General features: G+C 33.2%; 2 protein-coding genes and 1 long non-coding RNA gene across 3 annotated transcripts in view; all 3 read left to right on the top strand.

Moving 5' to 3' along the window:
- The window catches only part of LOC126834538 (uncharacterized), a 38,717-nt gene extending 27,713 nt beyond the window's left edge, over positions 1-11,004 (top strand). The window contains exons 4-6 of the mRNA XM_050566543.1: positions 3,742-3,903; positions 7,879-8,117; positions 8,828-11,004. Of these exons, the coding sequence (XP_050422500.1) occupies positions 3,742-3,903; positions 7,879-8,117; positions 8,828-8,916 (490 nt within the window). The 3' untranslated portion in view covers positions 8,917-11,004. The remainder of the gene's footprint in view (positions 1-3,741; positions 3,904-7,878; positions 8,118-8,827) is intronic.
- Positions 11,005-13,135: 2,131 nt separating this feature from the next.
- On the top strand, positions 13,136-14,871 carry LOC126834887 (uncharacterized). The gene is made up of 5 exons (XM_050567097.1): positions 13,136-13,352; positions 13,651-13,798; positions 13,946-14,025; positions 14,285-14,429; positions 14,798-14,871. The coding sequence occupies exons 1-5, from the start codon at positions 13,269-13,271 to the stop codon at positions 14,869-14,871; spliced, it is 531 nt and encodes a 176-aa protein (XP_050423054.1). The 5' UTR covers positions 13,136-13,268.
- A 2,500-nt stretch (positions 14,872-17,371) lies between these two features.
- On the top strand, positions 17,372-18,253 carry LOC126834547 (uncharacterized). Its single transcript, XR_007685082.1, has 3 exons — positions 17,372-17,401; positions 18,018-18,110; positions 18,187-18,253. It is a non-coding gene; the product is annotated as an uncharacterized LOC126834547 (long non-coding RNA).
- Positions 18,254-24,187: the final 5,934 nt, after the last annotated feature.

Here is a 24,187-nt window from a genome sequence, read left to right on the forward strand (position 1 = left end):
TGATCAAATGTTGCCCAATAACAGCCAGACCTTTTGTTAGAAATGTAGGTGCCTTATCTATAACAAATTGGTATCTATAGGCAAAACTACAAATTGAATAAATACTCGAGCGTCGTGTTATTAGTTGGTTCATTATCAAAGTGAAGTGTTGTCAATTGCAGAAATATTATTTATAATCCATTTTCATTTTAATCAGGTCGGTATAATAATTTTAATTAGTAATTTTCTCATTTACCTTTTATACTGAAACACGACTCTCAATACTAACATTTAAATATAATTAAATTATACACAAATGATTATTGAATTTTTCTCATAAGTGTTTATAAAGTGCGTAGCTAATGTATATTTTTTAATAAAATTAACCTTGCTAAATTATTAGATAATTCAAAACACGTATTGTGAGTCCAAAGCTCATTAACTTAAATGGTTATTATTATTTTACTTAACTTGTATAGTTTTTTTTATAACATGTTATTGTTCTTTTGGACTGAATACTTATTATTAAATACCTATTTTATAAAAAAAGCCAATGATTTTATATATTGTTTTAATTTAAACATATTTTTATGAATTAAAATAATTTTTATTCATTTTAATTTAAATATATTAACACAAAGTTTATCGAATCCATAATATGTGGTAGAGTATTGTTCAATAAACTATAGATTTTTTCATACTTAACAATTGCGTTAAGTGGTCGTGTGGAAAAAAAATGTTTGCATTTATTTTTTATTTTTTAGAAAATTAGTTTATCATCTGTAGAATGGTCTCTCAAATTTTCAAATCGAAATTTAAAGTCTAAATATACCTATAGTGTACCTATATAGGCGCACTCTAGGGGCGTGTTTCAACAGTGCTACGCGCGGTTATAATATTATACGACCGCGTGTGTAAACGCTTTACCTTTCAGTATATTGGCCAAATATAATTGTTGTTTTGATATTTCTAAAAAAAACGGCTGTTTACGCAATCTTCCCCTCTGAAATCCACTAAAATATGTTATTGCTAAAATGTAGTAGTCTAGTAATTTATTGTTCGCTAAACAGCGTTAATGAGCTTAAGTCGAGTAGGTTCAACAAAAACTCTGCCATTCTATTTATTAAATCTGTTTACTTAGTAATGCTCGAGTTCAAAATTATGAAACTTTGATTATTTTTTATTACAGACCACTTGAAAACTAAATATCCCGTCAAATCTGTAATCGAATTAATGTAGTTTTCGCCGTGTAACATAATATCGTTTATAAATTATAATTTTAATATTTCTAGTTAGATAATTACCAAAACATTTTTCGCTTGTGTATTTTTGGTTTGGTTTGGTTTCCAGTCCTCCAGTGAAAGTCAATAAAGTAGATATTTTTATTGTTCCCAAAATTTTTACTCTCTGTGCTTGGAACATTTTGTAAATAAACGATACAACTATTATCTTGTTTAGCCCCGATCTTAACACGAATTAAATTAATACTGTAAATAATTATGGTTTATAATCCTAGCTTTGTACAAAAAAAAAAATTAATTTATAACGTCTTTTTTTCAAAACTCTTGTTCTATTGCAAAATTATATAATCATTTTTAAACCCTACTAACTTTCACGTTGCGCCGAGAAGAAGTTACATCAAAACAAATTATTCCGCCGACCCGTTTTTTTTTTTTACATAATCACTATAATATGACATAGGTATTCTTATATGTGTACTCGTTGCGTGGTAAACTTCATCGATCGGTCTCGGTGCTGCGGTGACACGGGATGCATTGTTCGAGTTCAAAGAGTGCAACAACGTCCTCCAAGCGCAGTAAAAACAAATTTAATACCTACCGTAGTACACCGAGCGCACCGGATCAAATTTACTAGTTTTTTTTTTTCATTTTTATTACCATTTTACCGGCTCGGGTTTATCGATTTTTGCAAAATATATATTATTGCCATAACGACGCCGAGCCGGTGTGCCGGCGGTGGTTTGGGCTACGATAAAAAAAACTGCTTGTACATTTTTCTATGTGCCCGATGGCAGCACTGCGCCAAGCATGATGTATCCGGCTGGCTCTCCCCGGTCCCTCGGCTATGCATCCACTACTCTGTCCAGTACAACGCGCCGTTTTGTCCGTACACCATTCATAAACGCTTCTCTATGATATGCAACAATATACTTAACAGTCGGTACTATACACAATAATATGTTATAATATTTTGTTATTATGTGCACGCACAACAATAACACAATACGTACGTAATAATAGTAATATTGAAAATATAAAACAACAACGGTCGTTGGCGCCGCGCATTGTGTTTCGTCCGTCGTAGTTATCCAAAAAAAAAAACCCTTTTGGCACAATGGACTACTCGTACGGGAAAACATTATAGTGTTTGTTTACTGCACGCCGTTATTTCAAACCGGATCCCGTCGGCGACACTCGTGGTGAGTTTTTCCAGTGGTCAATGTCATTTAGCGTTTTTGTTTTTTCTCGGATAGAGTGTATGTACTTGGTTATTTGAAAACGTTCGGAATTCGGTAGCCGCAGACTCGCCGTCTACAACAGCTGCTGCTGTCCCGTCCGGCAAATGTAGGGTACGCCCGCTGTGTAACAACTGATTATGATGTCATCGGCCCAACCGGTTTTGGCGGTGGGTCTGCGTATTATTCAACACGGAGTTCCGTTTATTTGGTTTGGCAGGGTGTGAATCCACTCTCTCTCTTTCGAAAAATAATAAAATAACGAGTACAGGAGCAAAACGACGACACGCTCCTCGAGTCAAGATTTACAACCAGCCGTGGTTTTGGTCGGTATCTGTAATATTATTACATCAGAACAGCTTTTAGTTTCATCTTATTGACCGACCACCGTTTGCGTCGACCGATTACGTCACACACACACAACTCGGATAACGTTATCGTTAACCGTTGGATCAATTGGATTGGATTTTGGCGCGTAAACAGCGCATCGTTGACGAGAGTTGGTGAAAAACAACGTGCATATCGCTTTTACACACTTTTTTTTTTTCAATTTAAATACATTATTAGTATGCACGCTCATCGCCGTGTAACAACAGCAACGGTACAAGGTCGAATTCCTTGACTAACCTCGTTTTTTATATTTATTTTTCACTATTAGTTATGGCCCGCCGCGGTTCGAGCTGTGTAGTATGTTAATTAACCTCTGGCAATTGCCGCCGTCGAGATGAGCAGCTTAGCAATTAGTTTTAAACGACCGAACGTCGCCGCCATAGACGTTGTCACCAAACGTTTTAACTACCAATTGTGTGCTATTTTAAGAACAACCATTTCATAAAAACAAGAGTGGTATACCGGCTTTGAATTCTCCAAAGTAATCGTTATCCGACTTGTATTCGAGGACCTGGGTCCCGTTAGCCATGCTGATTAAACATTCTGTTTTAACTTGATAATACTACAGTAATTATTCCAATGACGTGTAAACCGTGCACCGATGGATATACTGTTCGGAGGCCATGTGTTAGTGATATCATGTCTTTCTGTGCGAGAGACCTTGGGAGAATATTCATGGGATTTTGGACAGGGGCCAACTTGGAATCCGTCCATCCGAGATGGGTTTTATAGTGTTTATTTTCGCGTTCCCACCGGACGTCATCTGGAGAGAGGAGCGCACGCCTGGAGTTAAAATTAGAGACGCAAATAGGTCAAACGTCATGTTTAATATTATTATGTAGTCATTGTTAAGATAACTCTGAGCGCGAGTCTAAATGTTTTCTGTGTGTTTTCAGAGCCGTCGCGTCCACTAAGGTCCGGGTGAGCTTTTTCGAATCGGAAAGACCGTACTGGCTACCGTCGCCGCCAAAATCCTTGGAAGTGTTCGGTGACACCACGATGACAACTTCGAGTCCTATACTTCAACGGTCGAATGGCCACGTCCAAACGCAGATTAGGTGAGTACCTACGTCCTGAGCTTTTTATTAATTTTAAATACAGGCTTAGAATCCGGTTGAACCGATGCAAACTTGTTGCATTATCATCACGTCTGCCATTATCTCGGTACGAGACAATGCGCCACGCGGTCCCGTGCAAGTTTCACCGTGTCTATTATTACAACGATTATTATTATTATTACAGCTATAATATATACACCACGTGAGTTCGTTGCTAATTCGTATCGAATACCATTGTCCAGATGGTTGAACGACCCTTTCGTATGAGCTCCGGCAGCGGCCGCATACGTGAGAAGTGCTCGCCGTTTTTACACTGGTTGCTGCCAGACGTTATCGTTCCAGTGTACTAATATAATCGTACTTGACGCCCAGGACACGGTGTAACAGACACGGTTTGATAGGATTCCGCAGCAATAATAACACAAAACCGAGGACGTTAAGACGTAACCTCTGAACAACGACGATTCGTCTTGCCAGGAGCGATGTGTGTAGAGGCGTCGCCGGTCAGCTAAATTAATGGGAAAAAAGACTGGACCAACGCTGTGTCATTGTCGAACCACAAAAATGGAGCTGCTTATACACCAGCGAGCGAATTTTGGTCAACGTTTAATCTTGTCGCTTTCCAAAGATTCTGACATTAGCACGCACCTCCATAGGGTGAGCGACGATACAAAAGCTGTTGCTGAGGGATGATATCTAAGATCCTAAGCTCGTCTTCGCGACACTAGCACAATAGTTTTGTACTTTAGCTGTTTCTAACCGAGCAGACTAACATAGTACGTTTATATGACATATGCATAACTGTGTTGTGTATTGTTCGCACCGGTTACGAACAAAGAAACAACTGGTTCGGTTAATCAACAATTAGTGTTGCCTTTTGTTTGAAGATCGGCGTTGATGAAACGCCACGGGGTACGACCGATGGAGAATAATTCATTAATGCCCGGCGTATGGGTCAGTAGGACATGTGGAATAATAATAATTACTATGCGTGATGTCATTGATACGTTTGTTTTGGACGCGACGTCGACCTTGAACCGACAGCGAGAGGTATTCGGTTCGTACGCCATTACACTAGACTAGTTGTTGACACTTTTTATTTTTTTCTATCGCTGTTCAAATATAGAGTGTGTGCGTTGTCTTATCTTCGAGAAGTTTTGGCGAAAAAAGGAAAAACGACTAATCGTTGCGCAACGCCTAACTCGACCCGCGAAACAAGTTACGCTGGTACCAGTTTAAAAGTAGGGGAACCCGATAGTCCATGATGAATTACCGCCGGGTTCCCACCTGAAACGGTTTCAGGTGGACTCCCGGGTTCTCCTACTTCTTCTGTACTAGACGTTCATTAAATATTTCATCAGCTCTCTCGAGTGTTGTTGAAAACTGACGGCGGTTTTTTTCGCGGTCTCCTTATTCTAGAGCACCGACACGACACCGAGACGCCAAAGAACGACGGCAATTACGTCACCTGTGTTGTGTGTACAGATAGTGACACGCACATAATATTGTTGTGCGTTTAAGCCAACGAGGCGGCCGCACAATCGATATCGTTCGACGATGCGGGGGAGGGCAGCGAGACGGGCAACAGCGGCGGCGGCGGCAAGGGGAACGGCGACCGAATCATGCGCACACCGGGCCTCCTGTTATCGATACCGCCGGTGTGTGTGCACGCCACGATACTATCGATTGTTGTGTTGGTGTGTACCACCGCAGTAGAGTATCCGCCGCCGCCGCCGGTGTCGAGGAAGGGGACCGTAGCCACAGTCGCCTTGGCTCGGCAGTTCGCTTTTCCCTCCGCGCCGGCCGCGACAATCGCCGTTTTTCGCGCCGTCCTCTGCCGCGTATGTCCGTCGACGCAGGATAGCAGCAACGCAAAAAATACCGCACAAGAGTTTGCAACAAACATACAATTATCGTCGGCCCTGGATTATGCCAACGAGCATGACCGCTTCTCACGGTGGTGTGTTGTACTACGTGGTTAAGGTGCCCAAGGATGACCCGACTCTGGATTACGTGTCGGCAACGGCTTCGCACAAGTACTTGGAGGAAAAGCACACGTTGTCGCCTTTGAACTTGGAGTGAGCTTAAAAATTATTTAAGTATATCCGCGCATCTGCGAAACCGCCGTCTTCGCGGGTCCGGGGTCGTAGCTGATCGGATCCGTGAGTTCCATAAAAGTCCGATAAGATGTTATTATTATTATTATTCAAGTAACGCCCCCATAATTGGCTTTTAAGCGCTGTGTATTTTCAGACGACCGTCCGTCGAATACGTTCGAACCAAGCTTAAAATATCAATTTTATGTTCATCCCAAACGATTATGGGCATTTCGTAGTAAACACAGAGTACCTACGCATATTATTATTCTTGTTACATGACTGCTTCCACCGGTCACGTCAAATTAAACCGCCTAACCGCCGCGTTTCGGTGCGTTGCCGAAAGAAACCCGCGATGCCTCTCAACGGTTGTCGGAATATTCCACAGGCATCGTTAGAGCTACACGTTTATTATTATTTGTATTTTTTTTTTCTAACACGTTCGTGTCACAAAGCGTATCTAGACAAAAACTATGACTTCGGTTACCGCACATTATACCTGAAGAAAAAAAAAATCGTGTCCGTCGTGTCTCGCACGCTTGTTCACCTCTATGTGTGTTACTATTTCTGGTCGGTACGTTGTTGTTGATTAATACATTCCGAACAATTTCCATAGGGAAGTAATTCCAATAGAACGACGTGTAATGCATCTTCGATGTATTAAAACACTCTTCCAACTGTAAAAAGCGTATTTATCGTTTTGAAAGCGGTCCAATTCTATGTTTGTTTGGTTTGAGTTGTAAAAACACTGTTCGGTACATCTGGCCAGCAGTGGTTTTTGGCCTAGGATAATTATTATAATTTTGTATTGGCCGTTGTCGTTTTTATGGACATTCGTGACATACCATATAATCCTGTATATATTCTATGTGCAAGTAAAAAACAACTTATTTTCATCTAGTTGCGCGCCATGGTCGACGATGGACTTGACGTGGGCGAGACCTTTTGGCCTATCGGATATTTCAATACACATTGTTATTTTGAATGTCAAACGACCACACCTTTTTAAAGGTCAGTTCGAGCCAGCAAAGTTATAGTGCGTTATGCGTAGCTTAATTTTTTACACCATTAACACTTAAAAAGCATTGGGGATTAACATGATATTCGGCCGTTTCATCCTGCCCCGACAGGCGAGTACACACGTGTACACTGGTCAAAATGTTTTCTAATATGTTTAAAAATCTCGCTAATGAAGGGGTATTCACATGGTACGCTTTATTCGTTTGGAATTCGACGTTTGATCTCAGTTGGGCGATACCAGCCCGCCAGGAGTACAAATTGCATATTTTTTGTAGTGCATCATTGTCGGCAATGGTAATTACCAGATCCGTGTCTGGTGTCGAGTACTTACACGATCGTTATTGGCCATCATACCGAGATTTTCCACGGACAAACGACACGGTTCGGCGAGCCAGCAATTGTCCGTGAACCCGCCGAATCTCCTCTTTTCCTGTCTGTTGTCCGCCTTTTTAATAACACCGTGTATTCCTCCGGCGCCGAAAGAATTTCCACCGGCCAACTGCATTAACAAAAATGTACATTATCATCCAACTAACTCTTTTCCTCTATGCACTTTTCTATTGCCAGAGAAATATATATTTACAGTCAATATATGTAATGTAAATTGCATACACGACATAGAAAATTATCGTTTATGGACAGACACTCAGCAGTTGTCTTTATGAACTTATGGCTATGAATTATGACCGGTTATGAAAAAAAGCGTACTGCGTCGTCTCCGGCTAAAGTTCTCCGGTATATTTCATTAACACAATCCACATTTAAAAATGAAATGGTTTGCCTATGTGTGAAACGCGCGCTTAGTAAAATAACGCTTGAAAGCGCAAGTCGGTTAAACGTTTTCCTTTTTGTTTTCTAGTTCCGACGGCTGGGACAATCCTTTCAGACCCGACGGTGACTTGTCTAAGGAAGCCGACCAGATCGTCGAACTAATCAAAGAAGGAAAACCCATCACACCTACGCCCGCGAACGCTACATCACCACTATTGCCAAATCAATCAGCAAAGAAAGATCAACCTGTAACGTCCACACCGGCCAAATCAAACGGTACTTGTAGTGAAAAGAACGCAGTGCCGCCCAATGTGGAAGTCCAAAGAGGTAATAGTTAAACTCACGACTTTTTTTTTAGAATCTTAGTTCCGTTAAAGTTTTTTAGAAAACAAATAAATAAATGATACATGAAAGAAAGAAGCCGCGGCTTCTTCTTCTTGGCCATTGACTTTTTAGCTGTTATTATTTTCTCGTTCTCGCAATCCGTCCCAATCTTTTACACGTTCGAAATATGAGCTTGTCATACTATATATATTCTTGACTGTTGTTGAAATTCTACAAGAATAGTTTGGTTTACTTCTCACCGAATCAAAAATATTATTCCCGTTTTATTATGATGAACAGCGTGTTACGGCGTTAGTTTTTTCATACAATGTGTATTACCAACGTTCCTGCCTTGCATATGAATTGTTCGTTTAATTTTCTCTCTAAAAATGAAATTATAAGTTCCAAGGCCTTCGGGGTATTTTTTTTTTGTACTATTATCGTACCGAAAGACCAAATTAGTACGTGTCTCGGAGTTTGTTTATTTTGACCTTATACGGTTAATCATCCGTCCGTTACTAAAGAATAATAATTCAATGCAGTGCTTCTTCTACATGTCTTCTTTTTTCAATCGAAACCTCATCACGGCATCTATAGACTCATTAATCGTGGCGTTTTTTATATGATACACTTATTTTTGGTATAGTTTACTAAAATCATAACTACTACACAGGCCCTTTTATTCATAATATTTTTTTTGGTATTGCTTACAGGAACTGTGATAAACGGGAACGAACCATCCCAGGTGGAGCATGTAGTATTGAAGAAAAAACCCAAGTGCAGGTGTTGTGTGATACAATAACAAGTGACCGGATACACGCTTACACAGACACACATTTTTTTTTATCCGAATATATAAATATATATATATATATTATAACAGCATATTATATTATATGTAAAATAATCCTAAAAACGCATAAACTAAAAATAATTAAAAACAAAAAAAAAAAAAATGTTTAAAAGAAGAACGCTGTGCCTTCGACCGTGTGCGTTGTTGGCGAGATCCCGACGTCTCGCGATACAAAATGATTTTTCAGAGCTATATTAATTATTATGTTTGTACCTATATGTTTGTATTTATAAGTATATATAAAAACTCTACAATTTGTATTATATAAAAAAAAAATAACAATAATGACTTTTCTATGAATATATTATATTATATGTATATTAAAAAAAAAAAAACATACATATAAAAATTGATGACATAAAATATAAATGTCACATAGTTCCTCTTTATACACATATACATATTATATCTACATAATAATATATTAATTATGAAAATCGTTTTTTTTTTTTTATAATAATGTATTGTAATAATAGTATATAATATTATGTAGCAAACTTTATGTTGCTTGTGACAAGTTATATATATATATATATTGTACTGGTACCCAAACACACATTGCACACAAAATAACACACGCCAACTATATTTGGACAACTGTGACTGGTAAACGAAGACGGGGAATAAAAAAAACACAAAAAAAAAAAAATTGTATGTGTTTTTACCAGTTTTTCACGCAAACCGTTTTTGTTTTGGAGTTGACGCACGCTCAAACATAATAATATTTTCATTGTACGAATTCGCCAAATAGGTAAACTATATATTTTTTCAACAGCTTATAAAATAAAATATTATACGAAAACCTCCTCTACAATCTTTCTGTGATTATATAATAATATATTATATTACTTATATTTATTTATTTATTTTAATTTTTTTTTTTGTTTTGTTATTTATTTTATATTTATTTACCGCGACAAAAAATGTATTGTACTGGGGATTCGATTGAATCGAAGAAAACGTTTATATTGTACCATAATAGAAAATAATAATATGTAATACAATTATAATAATAATAATAGTACTATGTTAGTATACGTTTATATAGTATCTGTGTATGGTATTTAAATCATACTATTTGTAACGTTTTCATTTATGATTTATTATTACTATTACCTACTATAATATTACTCGGAAACGAACGCATGTGATGATAACGTCAAGGACGGAAAATATTGTTCGACTCTGCCTGTGAATTAATTAACGCATTAATGTGGAAATGTTGGAAACTAATTAATTAAGTATTTGATATATATATTTATATTTATATTATAATAATATATGATAATGATATGTTGTTTTTCGAAATTCCGCTTAACGGTCTAACTTTTTTTTTCTTTGTACGCTTTTTTTTCTATTTTAAGATTTTTTCAATAAATATTCGAGAATAGTAAAAAAAATGTACGAATATATTATAAACTTAAATCATAATACGATTGTCTATTGTACTTTATTAAATAATTTAATCGTTTTTTTCCTCTCCGAATTGATTACTAATTATTCTTTCGGAAAGTTAACCAACTAAGAAAAATCTTTATAGAATTAAATTTTAATAAAATGTCTTTAAAACGTTTTCCAACATTTTCTATAGTTAACTATTATATCGTATCACTTCTGAGCAATATCACGAAATTTAACATAATAATATTTATATATATATTTGTAATGTTCAGATTTGTTATTTTTGTAAATTACAATCTTTTACTGTGTGATCGATAGAAGTCGGAAGTTGGTTTTTTGATTTGTTCAAATTAAATATCAAATTTAAACCGCACAACTACGCATTTTTTTCATTCGAACAATTTATCGTTTGGGAAACCCCAACGTTAATAATAGCAAACGTGGAAGAAGTTTTGAACATTTTTTTTTAGTTTGAGAGATTTTTTCAATTTTTATATAAACGTGTTCTCGGAGTGTCTTTCCTATGGGATGTATATAGATTTACATCATTTTTGACTGAAGTGAATAGTACTTAATATGAATGCTTTACATGTTGAGTGGTATTTGAAAGTAAATTACAATGTGTATTACTATGAATTTGTACTTTTTTTTAAAACTATTATTATTATTCCCGAATCTTAACCATTATAAACGTTGGAGATAATCATACTATAATATCTTTTATGTGTTTTTATTTTATTTATATAATGTACACGAGGAATCATTTTATAAATTGAAGTTTTTTCAATTATAATACATTTTTTTTTTAAATGTTTTCACTTATGAAATTAACGTGAACGCATCCATTACAGAATGTTCAAACTGTAAATAAGAATGAATGTAAAATTCGATTGGGGTGTGGCCTGTGATGAAATAAAAAAATCCAAAGCAATTTTCTGAAAAAGAAAAGCAACGCATCATTAATATCGTTATATTTTTAAAAATGTCTTACCTGGTCGTGAATAGGTTATTTTTGTATTATCCGCTTTTGGATAAAGCCCGTGGCGTGCACCACACGTTAATTATATCCTTCAGGTGAACCGTATTTCAGTATTTGCCCACAGCAATCGCGTATAAACATTGTAGTGTAATTATTTGTGTAGACAGTTGCCGTATACGTTTATTTCGGGACGGGACTTAGGGTTTTAGCCAGAAAAAAAATGACCCAGTGTCCCTGTCTATATAGACACGTGTAGGTCGCAAGCTGCACAATTGCACAACGCGGCCAAGAAGTTTTTTTTTTTATTAACTTCAATTTGCATTTAACAAAACAATATATTGGAATATGTGATACCATTACCGTCCAAGTGTAATGGGTGGATTTTTTTAAACAGAATAATAGCAAAAAAACCATCGTCAATGTACCTAGTTAAAGAGCCTCTACATTAGCTTCTATTAAGGCGCATTGTATAGGCAATTTTTCATTACATTACAATTTGTAAACTCATAATATTATAATACGTACGCAGAAAAAAAGTTTCTATTTTTGTGTTTAATTTTTTTTAAACTTAACTTTATACTTCAAACAGAACGTTTTTATAAGTAGGTACTCAGAATTTATTTTTGAAAGTTTTCCATAACATTTACAAAGCAACGACGATAGCATAGATTAAAAGTTATTTTTAATTTATAATTTATTAGGTTTGTTGACCAAAACTACTCGGATGTAGGGGCCCCTTGTAAACTAGTATAATAAAAATTAGAAATTAAATTAAGCTCCCGGTAGATACCTAGTTATATTGAGTGGTAAATAGTTTACGGTTTTACTACAACCGCACAGGTGTGACGTCACTATTCATTCCACAAATTCTTCAAGTGTCCTCTGCGGACTATAAATATACCTAGACTAGGCTGTGTCTATCGAATATTGTAACCATAATACACTTTGACTTTCAACTCGATTTAATCAGCTCAACATTAGACGCAATTCTTTGTTTTGATGCATTGGAGAGACGTGCAAAATTCATATTGGTTTTTTTTTTAGTTAATATTACACAATGTAAAGAAAATAACAATGAAGGAGTTATTTTAAAATGTCCGCCATAATGAGCTGTAAAATTAACTTTAGCCGCCAAACCAGTATGAAAACGCGACTTGAAAAAAACACTAAATAAAAAAATATTTCTAGTTTTATTTTTTGGCAAAGGTTGTTCAAGGGTAACAACGGTTTGTGAGTAACACTAACCTAAATTTTAATATTCTCTGTGCTCATGTTTAAACAAGATTTAAATTTAATTATTTTTTTATAATTTTTACTATTATTCGATGGTAACACTTCTAATTTTTTATACTAATTTTTAGAATAAAAGAAATTTAATAAGAATTTAACCTACCCAAGACCCCTCTCTCTTTCTTTATATCCACAATGATAGCATAAAATAAATTATTATTGAAATACAAGCACATACTATAGGGCTGAATACATACAACAATTTTGCGTCGTTGCCATCGAGATTATAGATAGAGGGAAGGGAAGGAAGGAAAATTATAAGAACACCAGACGTTAGTGGTAATAAAAAAAATACGGATGTTATTTATAAGACTGTAAGTAAATATTGACTTATCGCGTCTGTAAGTACACCAATCCAATCAATATGACACGAGATGTGTGAAAAATGTCCAATATAACGATTTTCTATTAAAACGAATAGCGTAATAATGTCATGCTGAACAAATAGTTCGTTTTTTATATTACATTTGTCTGTATTTATAGTATGAATGACTGACAAAAATATATGTTAAATTGAATATGTTTCTGATTCGATTTACTGTAAATCTAGCTATTATTTAGAATACAAATAATTTAAACCGTTCACTTCATTTAGTTACAAGTCGTGTATCATTTATTACAACGAAAAATTATGTGTTTACAAATATATACAAAATACATTATTTTATTATGTTTAACTTATTATTTTCCGATGGTAAATTCTATCACTAAAGAGGTAATTATAATTTTGCGAAGAATAACTTACGCATAATATTTAAAACACAATTATTATTATTATCATTATTAAAGTTAAACATATATATATATTTTTAATATTAATGAATGTTCTGTAAACTAAGCATTTAGAATACACATTTTTGAAGTACTAGTTTTGTATTTTGCTGACATACATTTGACGCTCTTTGGATGTTCATTTTATAACTTTTGATAGTATAAGAGTAAAAATGTGCGTTTTAAAAAAATAAATAAACGAATCACATTATAATTTTATATTATTACTGTATATTATATAGCATATAAATAATATGTGGACCGGGATAAAACCTGACTACCGTGACTATATTCTCCTCGATGATTTGGTTAGTAATTTTGGGTACGTGGACCGCGATGAATTCTTGCTCGTGATGTCACATTACGGATCCAAACATCAGATAAATAAAGGTAACCGTTATGCAATTGTTTTAGTACATAATAATTCAGAAACACAAGCTCTTAAGCACTAAAAGTTTTTATTGTAGAAAAATGAAATATTTTATGAATACATTATTTTTTAAATTTCATATGTTGTTATAATTTCGTGGATTTTAGCCAACTATGAATACAGAATGTATTTTCACCATTTTGCAAAGGCCGTGATTGAAGGTCGCATACCAAGATGTTCTATAAAGGTAATGTTTACAATTATGTGATAATATAAATGTGTACACTCAAAATGTATTATTAGGGTAGTATTGACAAAACTTGTGGAATAATCTTTAATTGATATTCACTAATAATTGAATACGAACGACACTCTTGCCTATAAAGCCTACAAGTGCTACACTTTTTATCGATAGGAGTTCAGATTATCCAATGTGTCGGTTCCTTTTTTTAATCAGCTATAGTTATACTGTCCAAATGGTTGTATAAGTTTAAAAAAATATTTAGGCGATGCATGAGATATTTGAGAAAATACTTCCACAAGACAAAAACAGAGGATATATTATTCGCGAAGACTTGATTAGACATTATGGAACAAAAATGTCTAAAACTAACCTCGAAACTATTATGACAGAGTTCGGAGAATTGGAAGGTAAATATAATTTTTAAATATGTGTAATATAGTTTAAGTTAAGAAGATAGTGGTTTTACAGTATTTTATTCCTATTTCATTACTTAGTTATTTTAACCAAGTCTAACCTATCAGCTATCCCAACCCAACCTAATTAATGAATAATCAACTTCGCTTGCAATATATTAAGTAGAGTGTTTTTAGTTTTATTTCCTCTGGATTCTACAATAAAGTAAAAGATTGTATAGATTGTAAAGATTGTTTATGGCCAAAAAATGTATAATAATTTTGCAACATTTTATTTACTTCCTGTTTTGGGAACAATGAAACATTTTGATATTTTTGTAGTAATTAATACATTATATTTATGTTATGTTGTTGATTTTCAGGTGATGTAGTCCGATTATATTTGTATAAATTTAAAAGAGCCATGAACATTGGACTTCTTCCAGAACCGACGTGATGGTTATGCAATGGTCGCTGACTTATTGATATTTTAATAAGAACGCTACAACTATAATCATAATTGTTAACATTTTTAAAAATAATAAATTATTAAGTCGTTATAATAATAGAAAACCATATAATAATTATAATATCCTATATAATATAATACTTATTTAATAAGACATTGTCACAATATATTACCATATTATGGCGTATGGTAACCGTTGCTGATGCTATGATACTGATTTCGATTTTATCGTTTTTCATATTGGTTAAAAAAATATATTTGACTGGTCAGCTTTTGAAACGTAGAAAAAACAAGGACAGCTCATGTTCTTTGTCGAACAACCAAACCAACCGGGACAGCTGTCTGTGGGCTTGGACAATTTTGTCCGTTTGTCAGCACTATAAAAAAAAACTATAGCTAAATAACTAAGTGTGCAGTAATCGTTCTTATTAAATTACTATGAAGTTTGCCAATTTTTTTCTATATATTAGTTATTAGTTATTACATTATTTGTCAGTTTTTCGTTGAGATAAATGAATGTTAGATAAGAAAAAGATAATATTTTTAATTTTAACGAATTTAATTGATTAAATGTATTTAATGTAATTCATATTCTTTGATTTAAATAACATGGTAAATTATTTATACAATATAAATTATATTATAAAGACAATCCAATTTTTTTAATGGCGTTCTTTGGTAAGCATACAATATATGTAATAGAAACTATTAATACATTTTTAATGCTATACATATTTATGGAAATATTTTGTGTCCGCCTAACATTTTAAAAGCATTTGAGTATTTTATTTACGTATTCAAATCGTACATGTTTCCATTAAGCTTTTTAAAAAAACAAAGCTGTCTCAAAATCGACGTTTTCCATAACTATACCATTGTGGTATAAATTATGTACTCACAAAGGTAAGTATATATTTTGGGTTTAAAAGTGCTGCGATAGAAACTTTTCAATGTCGTGTAAAAGCAATTTCGAGGAATATTCTAATATTTGGGTAATGGCACGACGTAAATTATAGCATTTAAGTTAACGGGCATTCGTTTATTATAAATGTTAGGTGTTACTATTAGGGCGTGGTTTCCAGACAATAGACGGTGTTCGAGTGTTGGAACTTGTGTACTTCGGATGACATTCAGTGTCCAACGACAACTGTAGAGTACTTCCTACGTGTTAGAGACCTATTCGTGTTTGAACATTTTATAAAAGAATTTTTGAGATATAATAATGATACCCCTTTTGGCCGTTTACAGCTACTTGGCGGGAACTTGGCACATAACATTTGATAAAAACAGCAATCTTTATACAACTAACCACTTCGGTATAGTATTTACGTTAGCGATTTTGGTCGTTTATACAAAAACGATGATTTCTATGGCCCAAATGCACATTGCTGGCGAAAGTTTAAAAACCAAGACCCAGTTTTTTCTATTGTTCTTAATTCACGTTAACAACATAACATTGGGACTGTCGAGGTGAGTGAACGACTTGCATACGATTATTTATGAATATATTGGGAAAACATTAAATGCAGGTATTGTAAATCCATAATTTCATTATCATAATTATAAATTAAAAAAAATATATATAAATGCGTATTATAAACCGCTTAACCGCTTGCTGTGATTGTTAAAAATCTATTTGATTTTTATTAAATTTTTTAACAATGTTATATTGATGACAACAATCACAGTATAATAGCTTTCGGTGCACTAGCTTTCTTTACAACGATCATATTGCTTATTACAGGGTATGGAATAAAAGTTCGACTAGAAATTTCGCAAATGAACTGTACAAGACATGCAACCAAAAAGTCGATTCGGGTGACACCTTGAAGGAATTTTGCTTACGCATCGGTTGGATCATTTGCGTGGTGGTGTCGAGCAATAAGAATTCCAACTCGTTGTCAAACCTAGTGGAAAAAATAGAACTCAACAACACCCTGACGTCTTTTTTACTTTTCCTCAGGACCGGATTGCCCTCGAGTGTTGACTTCCAGATTTCAGTGATATGCAACATGCTGAGACAAGAGTTCAAGAAAGTGAACACTGCGCTCGGTAAGCTACGCATAGTCGAACATGGCACACTGGAAATGGACAAAATAATACAAATATCGCAAGCACACGGACAGCTGACCCGGTTGGTTCGGTTGTTTAACGATGAGTACGGTCTGTGCTTGTTTTTGTCCACGTTCCAAAAACTGACCACTCAGATATATTTTTTCAACGAGATCATAACCACCGTTTTGGACAACGATAAAATCGACATAAGCATCATAAGCGTCAGCAACGGTTACCATATATTTTTTTGGATCGGACTCTGGGCTCAGTACTGGTGGATTTGCTTTCAAGTGGACCGGCTAATAAATAAAGTGAGAAGTAGCAATATTTGTTTTTTCTTTCTATGTACACGACCGTCTAAGCGCGACTGTGTTGTAATATTTTGATTTAATAGATCAGCGAAACGGCTCTAATCATGTTCGAAAAAGATTTCGGCTCGTTTCCGGAGTACGACAGAAAACCGGTAAAATGTATTTTATTATTATAAACCGCCTTTAACACGGTTGCCTTGAGCGGTTTCTACAAAAGCATTTTTATTGTATAGACAATCATGCAATGAAAGTTAACCGTAAGCTAAAATTTTATTGAAAACGGACGGGTTTTAAGAAGTTTTGCTTAGGCAATATTTAAGAAAAAATATGGCCTTGATACATTTTGACCATGTTAATTTATTAACAGATTAATTTTTAAAAGCTTCAAAATATTATTTTTAACCCGTACACTTTTTTCAATGAATAAACGGCATTTTGGTGATTTATAGACCTCAAAACCTGACAAATTACAACTACTTTAGATGGCCCGATTTAAATTATTTAAAGAAATTCGAGTTCTTTGACTAGTATGCCAGGTTATGGAGGAAACCGATTTTCATTTAAAATTTTTCTGTAATAAAATAAAATAAATTAAAACAATTTCCAAGTACGTTCCTAAGAATACTCCAATTTAAGTGTATTTTAAAGTACGGTTTAAATTTAAATACGTTGTTTTCGACCAAACTCATGCAGAAGTAGAAGCTCCTTATCAACCTCACACATAGTAAGAAAATTTCGCAATTATTATACAATACATTATTATTGCAGCTGTTTGATTTTTTGGATCAAGTGCTTCATCGTATTAACATAAAAATATCTGCTTGGGGTTTCTACGATGTCGGCTTGGAACTAATAAGTGTGGTAATTGAAATGACACTATATACTCTAGCCAAGTGTTTTCAATTGTGAGCATAAAAATATACCATTTTATTTTTAGGCATTTACATATCATTTTGGCATATGTTTAATATGTGCACAACTTGGATCAGCCAACACAACGCCTAATCATTAATTCAAGTATTTTAATTAATCTATTCTTCTCACAAGAAGTTTCACACTGTGATAATTAATATAACAAACCTATCTATTACCTATATTTGGTTTCATATCAAACAAGTATTAACAATGTTTTTGAAGTTGTTAAATTGAAAATACATTTTAGTGTTACACTATTTTTCCGTTAATAGTTCTGTGGCGTTTGGACAGAAGCTATCCTTATGTACTTTTATTTTACCAAGCGAGTATGATTTAGCGTTCATAGCGTGGTTCAATTTCGTTTTGACAAAACTAAATAAAGTCGTTTGTAAAACGTCCAACCTGATATTTAATCGAAATTGTAATTAGAACTTATTCCCTTGTGTCATTCTACCACAGTATTATTTTAAAAGCACGCTCCTTGTAATATATTTTATAACCCAATCAATTTGTTTTCATACGTATGATCTTAATTTTAAAAAATATTCAACGAGCTCTATCTGGTGATCAAAGCAGCAAAGTGAGCTTCTGCGTTAGTTGTACTCTTCAGTAAACAGAGAGGGTAAGTTTGTATATTATAATGATATTTTAAGGATCAATATGCATCACATAGTTATACTTCAAAAATAATATTTGGTAAACTGCATATTAAAAGTGTTACTGGCCAATCAGCACTGTCAAAAAAATGTTATATTTTTTAGATTATAATTTGATTGACAATGTTGTAAAACCCGGATTCCAAAAATCTCAACTACTCTAGTAGATGATTGAATTTGTGAAACACACTGTGTATAGTTATCTTTAATATTAATATTATTTATTGAAAACGAATTTGTATTTTGAAAATTAAAAGAAAATCCTAATCAATTCTAAAATGTTTATTCAACATTGTAATTATGAATCCAATTATAAAAATTGTGACAGACGGCAATGGGTATAGGCAATATCGCTACACAGCTGCTTAGGGCGCTCGGACGATTGACTAAATTTAACAATATACTTTAATTAGCAATAAAATACCAACATTAGCATTTTATATAAATAAAGTTCTATAATTTTATTACTATTGTTATTTTATTATAGCCAACGTACATAAAAACGTTATCGAAATTTTAATTTTTAAATAAAGTGCATACAAATTCTGTTACAATAATTATTTATGATAGTAATAGTCTTAACGTTGCAACCGTATGTATTTTAAGCGACACCTACTCTATAATATTAAGATACATAAAATTAAAAAACAATGTTTATCCCACTTATGTGAACGGCACGTGCAACTTAATTGTATTGCCACGGTTATACACGGTTTGATAATAATATATGCGAGAACCGTTGCTAACAGACTGATGGTACCCCGGGGCGCAGTTAATTTTGTCAGCAGCCATCCGATTTCGCCAACTTTCTGCTTTGGACTTCCTTGCATTAACACGCCATCTATCTCTCATCATCTCTGCGAAAACAAATTTCTTACAATCAGTACAAATCCTGTTAACTTTAACAGACGCTTGTATTCATGTTGTTTTTAACAAATGCAATATTTTCCACAATGTAACACACACAATGAACAGATAATTTTTGCTAATTTACAACTTTTACACTCCATCAAGATAAATGCTATTGTTACTTGTTACTTATGCTTATTATTTGTATAAGAAAGACATACTTGCTTAGATTTCCCCAATGTTTATACTATTATACATTAATTAATGGTATACGTTTAATAACAGCCCAAAATAAAGTCGTAGGGACTGTAATTATTTTTCCTAAACCTCTAACTACTAGAGGCTAGACATTACAACGCGGATATACAATAAAAAAACAATATCATTAGCCTTGTCCATTAGGCGACAGAGAAACTTTAGCTGTACTCATAGAATATACTTATGTGAAACTAAGTACAGGTATACTTACTAAGTAAAATATAAGATTTCATTGCAGTGAGAAGTCTCCATATTTTACTTACAGGTAATCTTCTCATATATCTGTTTGGGGTTGAAGCTCTTGTTCAGTAAATACCATGAGCATCGAAAAATTAAAAAAAAATCTTTTGATAAATCTGAACCTACTAAAACCTCATCATCTGAATGAAAATTAACAGGGTCTATTCTATTCCTTTTTTTTTTATGTTTTTTGCACTCTGATTTGTACCAGTTGATTTAAATATTCATAGTTGTCATCAATATTGAAATAATCATCCATTTTTTACAAAGTATCAAATAAATTATTTAACGTTTGTACAAACATTTGCATTTGAAAAGTGTCAATAAAAATATTTGAAAGTGAACGCCAGGAACTTTCTAAGATTTGCCTTGCTAAGATTTTACTGATCATACCTAGCAATTTTCTAACCTAACGTGTTTTCCGTATTTATGAATATTACATTTTACGATTTTCTTACTAAAATATTTCACTAAGACCATATTTTAGTGTTATGTATATGAATATTTAAATTATACTTACAACTATATTTGCACTCAAGCACCACTAAGTATGATCTATGAATATAATAAAGGTATATTATTATTGTTATCGGTGGTGATTTTTAGAATTAGTGTCTACTGTAGTACCTACTACTGTCCGTTGACTTTTGCGAAGAAGACCAACCGACGGCAGTTGGCTACAACATGTGTACCGCGTGTCGGCCAATGGAAAGCGTAATAATAATTTAAATTTCTATTCAAGCAGCCCCTTCCCCCGTACTTTGTATGTAATAGTAAAAACACATGTTTGCACGCATCCCGTTATCATCTAATATTAATGTCATTCCGATTACATCAAAAGTTACGACAAGCACGTGACGTACAATCAGATGGGTGCAATATATATATATATATATATCCAACTGTAAAGCATGCTCTGCGAGTATAACGGCCATTGTTGTTGGTTGGCGTATACGGCAGCTACTCTGCGACGGTATTACATCCACTCTTCTCTAAATCTGTCCCGAAATCTCAATAAAATTATATCGCGACTGCATGTTGTACTATATTACTACCGGCTTTCGTTTTATCTTTATTTTTCATTTCTCTCTCTCTCTCTATCTGGCGTGGGCGTGTTCCTTTTATTATATCCCTTTGAAGCACTCGCGGTGCGCTACCTACGTACATTAAAAATGACAAGCTTGCCGTAGAATGTCATGTATGAAATATTCATAAAACGGTTTCTTGCAGACTTATTATTATACTCTCAGGTCGACTCGCCTCCGGGGTAGGGGGAGATCTGTTCTTTATGTGTGTGTGTATGTGTGTAATATCAATACGCGTTACAACCGGAGAGTACATAATAATAACATGCATGCACACCGGCTAAGGCCAATTCTAACACAAAAGCGGCTTTTGGCATGCTAAACGCGCATGTGAAAAATGTTCAATGACTTCAAAGTGGTTGTACAAAGGTAGTAGTTTCTATAGATTTCCGAAATATAATATTAAAATTCTATACTCGATAACAGCGCGTCGATATCATTTTGTCTTGTATTTACATATACATTGAACACGCCGTCGCGCAATTGCTTTATCGAGTGTTAGGTTTTTTATCTGTATTATTAAAGGTCAATACAATGAAATATAATATTTATGTACTTCGTATACAATATGCATGTAGATAGTAGGTGTTACGCGGTAAGAACATATTAATATTATATTTTATTATATTATAATGTGTTAAATCCTCTAAAAAAAAACCCGATATCGTTAATATTATATTGAATTTTTCGATAAATATGATTTAATATTTATATTTTTAGTATACTTATGTTAATAATATAAAAAAACTAAACGCGTGTAAACAGCTATCATATTGCCTGCCGTTTTACAATAGAAAAGTTTATTTCCGTTGTGTTATTCTTATTTTTATTTCATTCTTAATAATATTTTCTTATACCTATATCCTATGCCGGTGATCGGATTTCTTCGTGTAGCAAATGTAGATATGGATCACAAATAGTATCTTATGAGGCAAACAATGTATACATTTCACCGCTTCCCCTTTGAAATCGACTACTGTCGATATACGTTAACAAACCAAACAATTATCTAAAGCTCTTTTCTCTATAAGAGATGAAAACATTCTTTAATTCACTTTTTTCGATCGTAGTTTTGAGTTTACATAAAGTTTAGCTACAACATATAAAATGTTCTCCAAAATAGTCAACAATTTATTCTTAAAGAAAACCCTGTAATAAAAAAATATTACACTGTATTACATTTCTAGGTTGCCATGCGTGAATGAATCAACAGACAACAAGTAGGTAGTAAAATATATTACTGTATACAAAATAATGAATACATTATTTTGTTAATTGCAATTAAAAGAACACTGATAGAGGCATAGAGCAATGAATGTATTTTAATCATATTGAAAATATAGTAAAAAATAATTCAAACAAGTCCACATACGGGTACTAAACAATACAAAGGATGAGTACAAAATAATCTAAAATCAATTTTATGTTAAAAGCAAAAGAATATTTTTTGTTAGCTGATTAATAATGTATGACAATGTGTCAAGCTTAAAACATGTTAGCGTATGAATAAGAAAACAACTTTTCTTTATTATTCAGAATTATAATTAAAAATGAATACACACTTATTATTAATTGTGTCTCCGACCACTACATATTTATACTTAAAATGCTTTACCACAAAACTCCATGTTAATTTTTCTCGGCCCTCGTGGTGCATAGTGTAAATTGTGGAATTAGAGTACTTTTAATTTTTATGACAACTACCTTTTTAAAGTACCTGTAAAATATATTACAGGAATTCTACTTATTTTGAATCGTTTAGCAATTATTATTTATACAAAAGTTAGAAAATTTTACAAATTGATACTGAAATGTCTGAATTTTGATTTAACGGGCATACATTTTCTTTAATGACGAATGAGGCATATTTTGAAGTCAACTATAACGCACACAAATGCAGATATTCCTAAATTAAACACTAAATTGATACATAAGCATCTTAGCAATGATAAGTACATATTCATGTCTCAGCTGTGTCCAGTCGAATGTAGATAGGTTAATTTTGTATTTCGGATGGCAAAAAATAAGAGATTGGTGTATTAAATTTACTAACTGAACTTAGTATAGCCGTTGTCCGTTGAGTTACAAACATAACATTTATTGTAATAACTTTATGAATAAGGATAACCAATTCAATACATTAAGTTTTGTTAGCGTAACAAAGTGTTTATTTAACATTATTCATTGTTCCAGCGGTTTTCTCCTTCATTGAATGTAATATAAAAGTATTAATTTATACATAATAATAATAAATCATACTTACTAGAAAGTTGAAATTATTGAAACTGGTTTAATCTATAAAATAAATATACATTGTTTACAGTTTACATGATTGTTAGATGAAAAAATATTTAGAGAAGTTTGGCCATGTCGTAAAAATTAAGTAATAATACAAAATGTAATATACACTTTAAACTGATAGGATTTACACTGTAAAACTTTTTATAATATAGTTTTATAAACAGTATTATAAATCAATTAGTTAAAAAAAAAATGTTTTGTAATAAAAAATGTATATTAAAATATTTTTTCAATGTTTATAAGTGGAGTATATACTTTTATGTTATTAATTCACTATAATATTAAAATTAAAATTTTAGCCCTATATGATCCATTCAATTAACATAAAAACATACTGTGATAGAGTTCTTTTTATAAAGCTTTTTTAGTAAAATAAAAAACCAGATAATACACGCATGATTAAATTTTTTGTTGGCGTTATATAAAAGTCTTTATTTTAAAGGTTTGTATACCCTGTTAAAGGATAAAACCCTTTACCATGATAAAAGGTAAAGGTAAAAGTTGTAAACTTTAAAGCCTACCGCTTACATATATACGATACTTTAAAATTTCCTTTGCGCGTCACATCTATCACGTTAGAACGGGAATAAGCAAATCCAGTACTCTCACTGGAGACCTGCAAGTCAACTTGCGA

This window comes from Adelges cooleyi, unplaced genomic scaffold (genome assembly GCF_023614345.1).
Source record: "Adelges cooleyi isolate 19-005CV unplaced genomic scaffold, UGA_ACOO_1.1 ACOO_flye_CR_arks_rails_tigmint_CR_PRNA_21, whole genome shotgun sequence".
NCBI lineage: Eukaryota > Metazoa > Arthropoda > Insecta > Hemiptera > Adelgidae > Adelges > Adelges cooleyi.

Bases quoted from the DNA above. Each gene is read 5' to 3' on its own strand.
- LOC126834887 (XM_050567097.1), top strand. From the start codon at position 13,269: ATGTGTTTACAAATATATACAAAATACATTATTTTATTATGTTTAACT. The intron at 13,799-13,945 runs GTAACCGTTATG...CGTGGATTTTAG, and splicing joins CAAACATCAGATAAATAAAG to CCAACTATGAATACAGAATG. The intron at 14,430-14,797 runs GTAAATATAATT...GTTGATTTTCAG, and splicing joins AGAGTTCGGAGAATTGGAAG to GTGATGTAGTCCGATTATAT.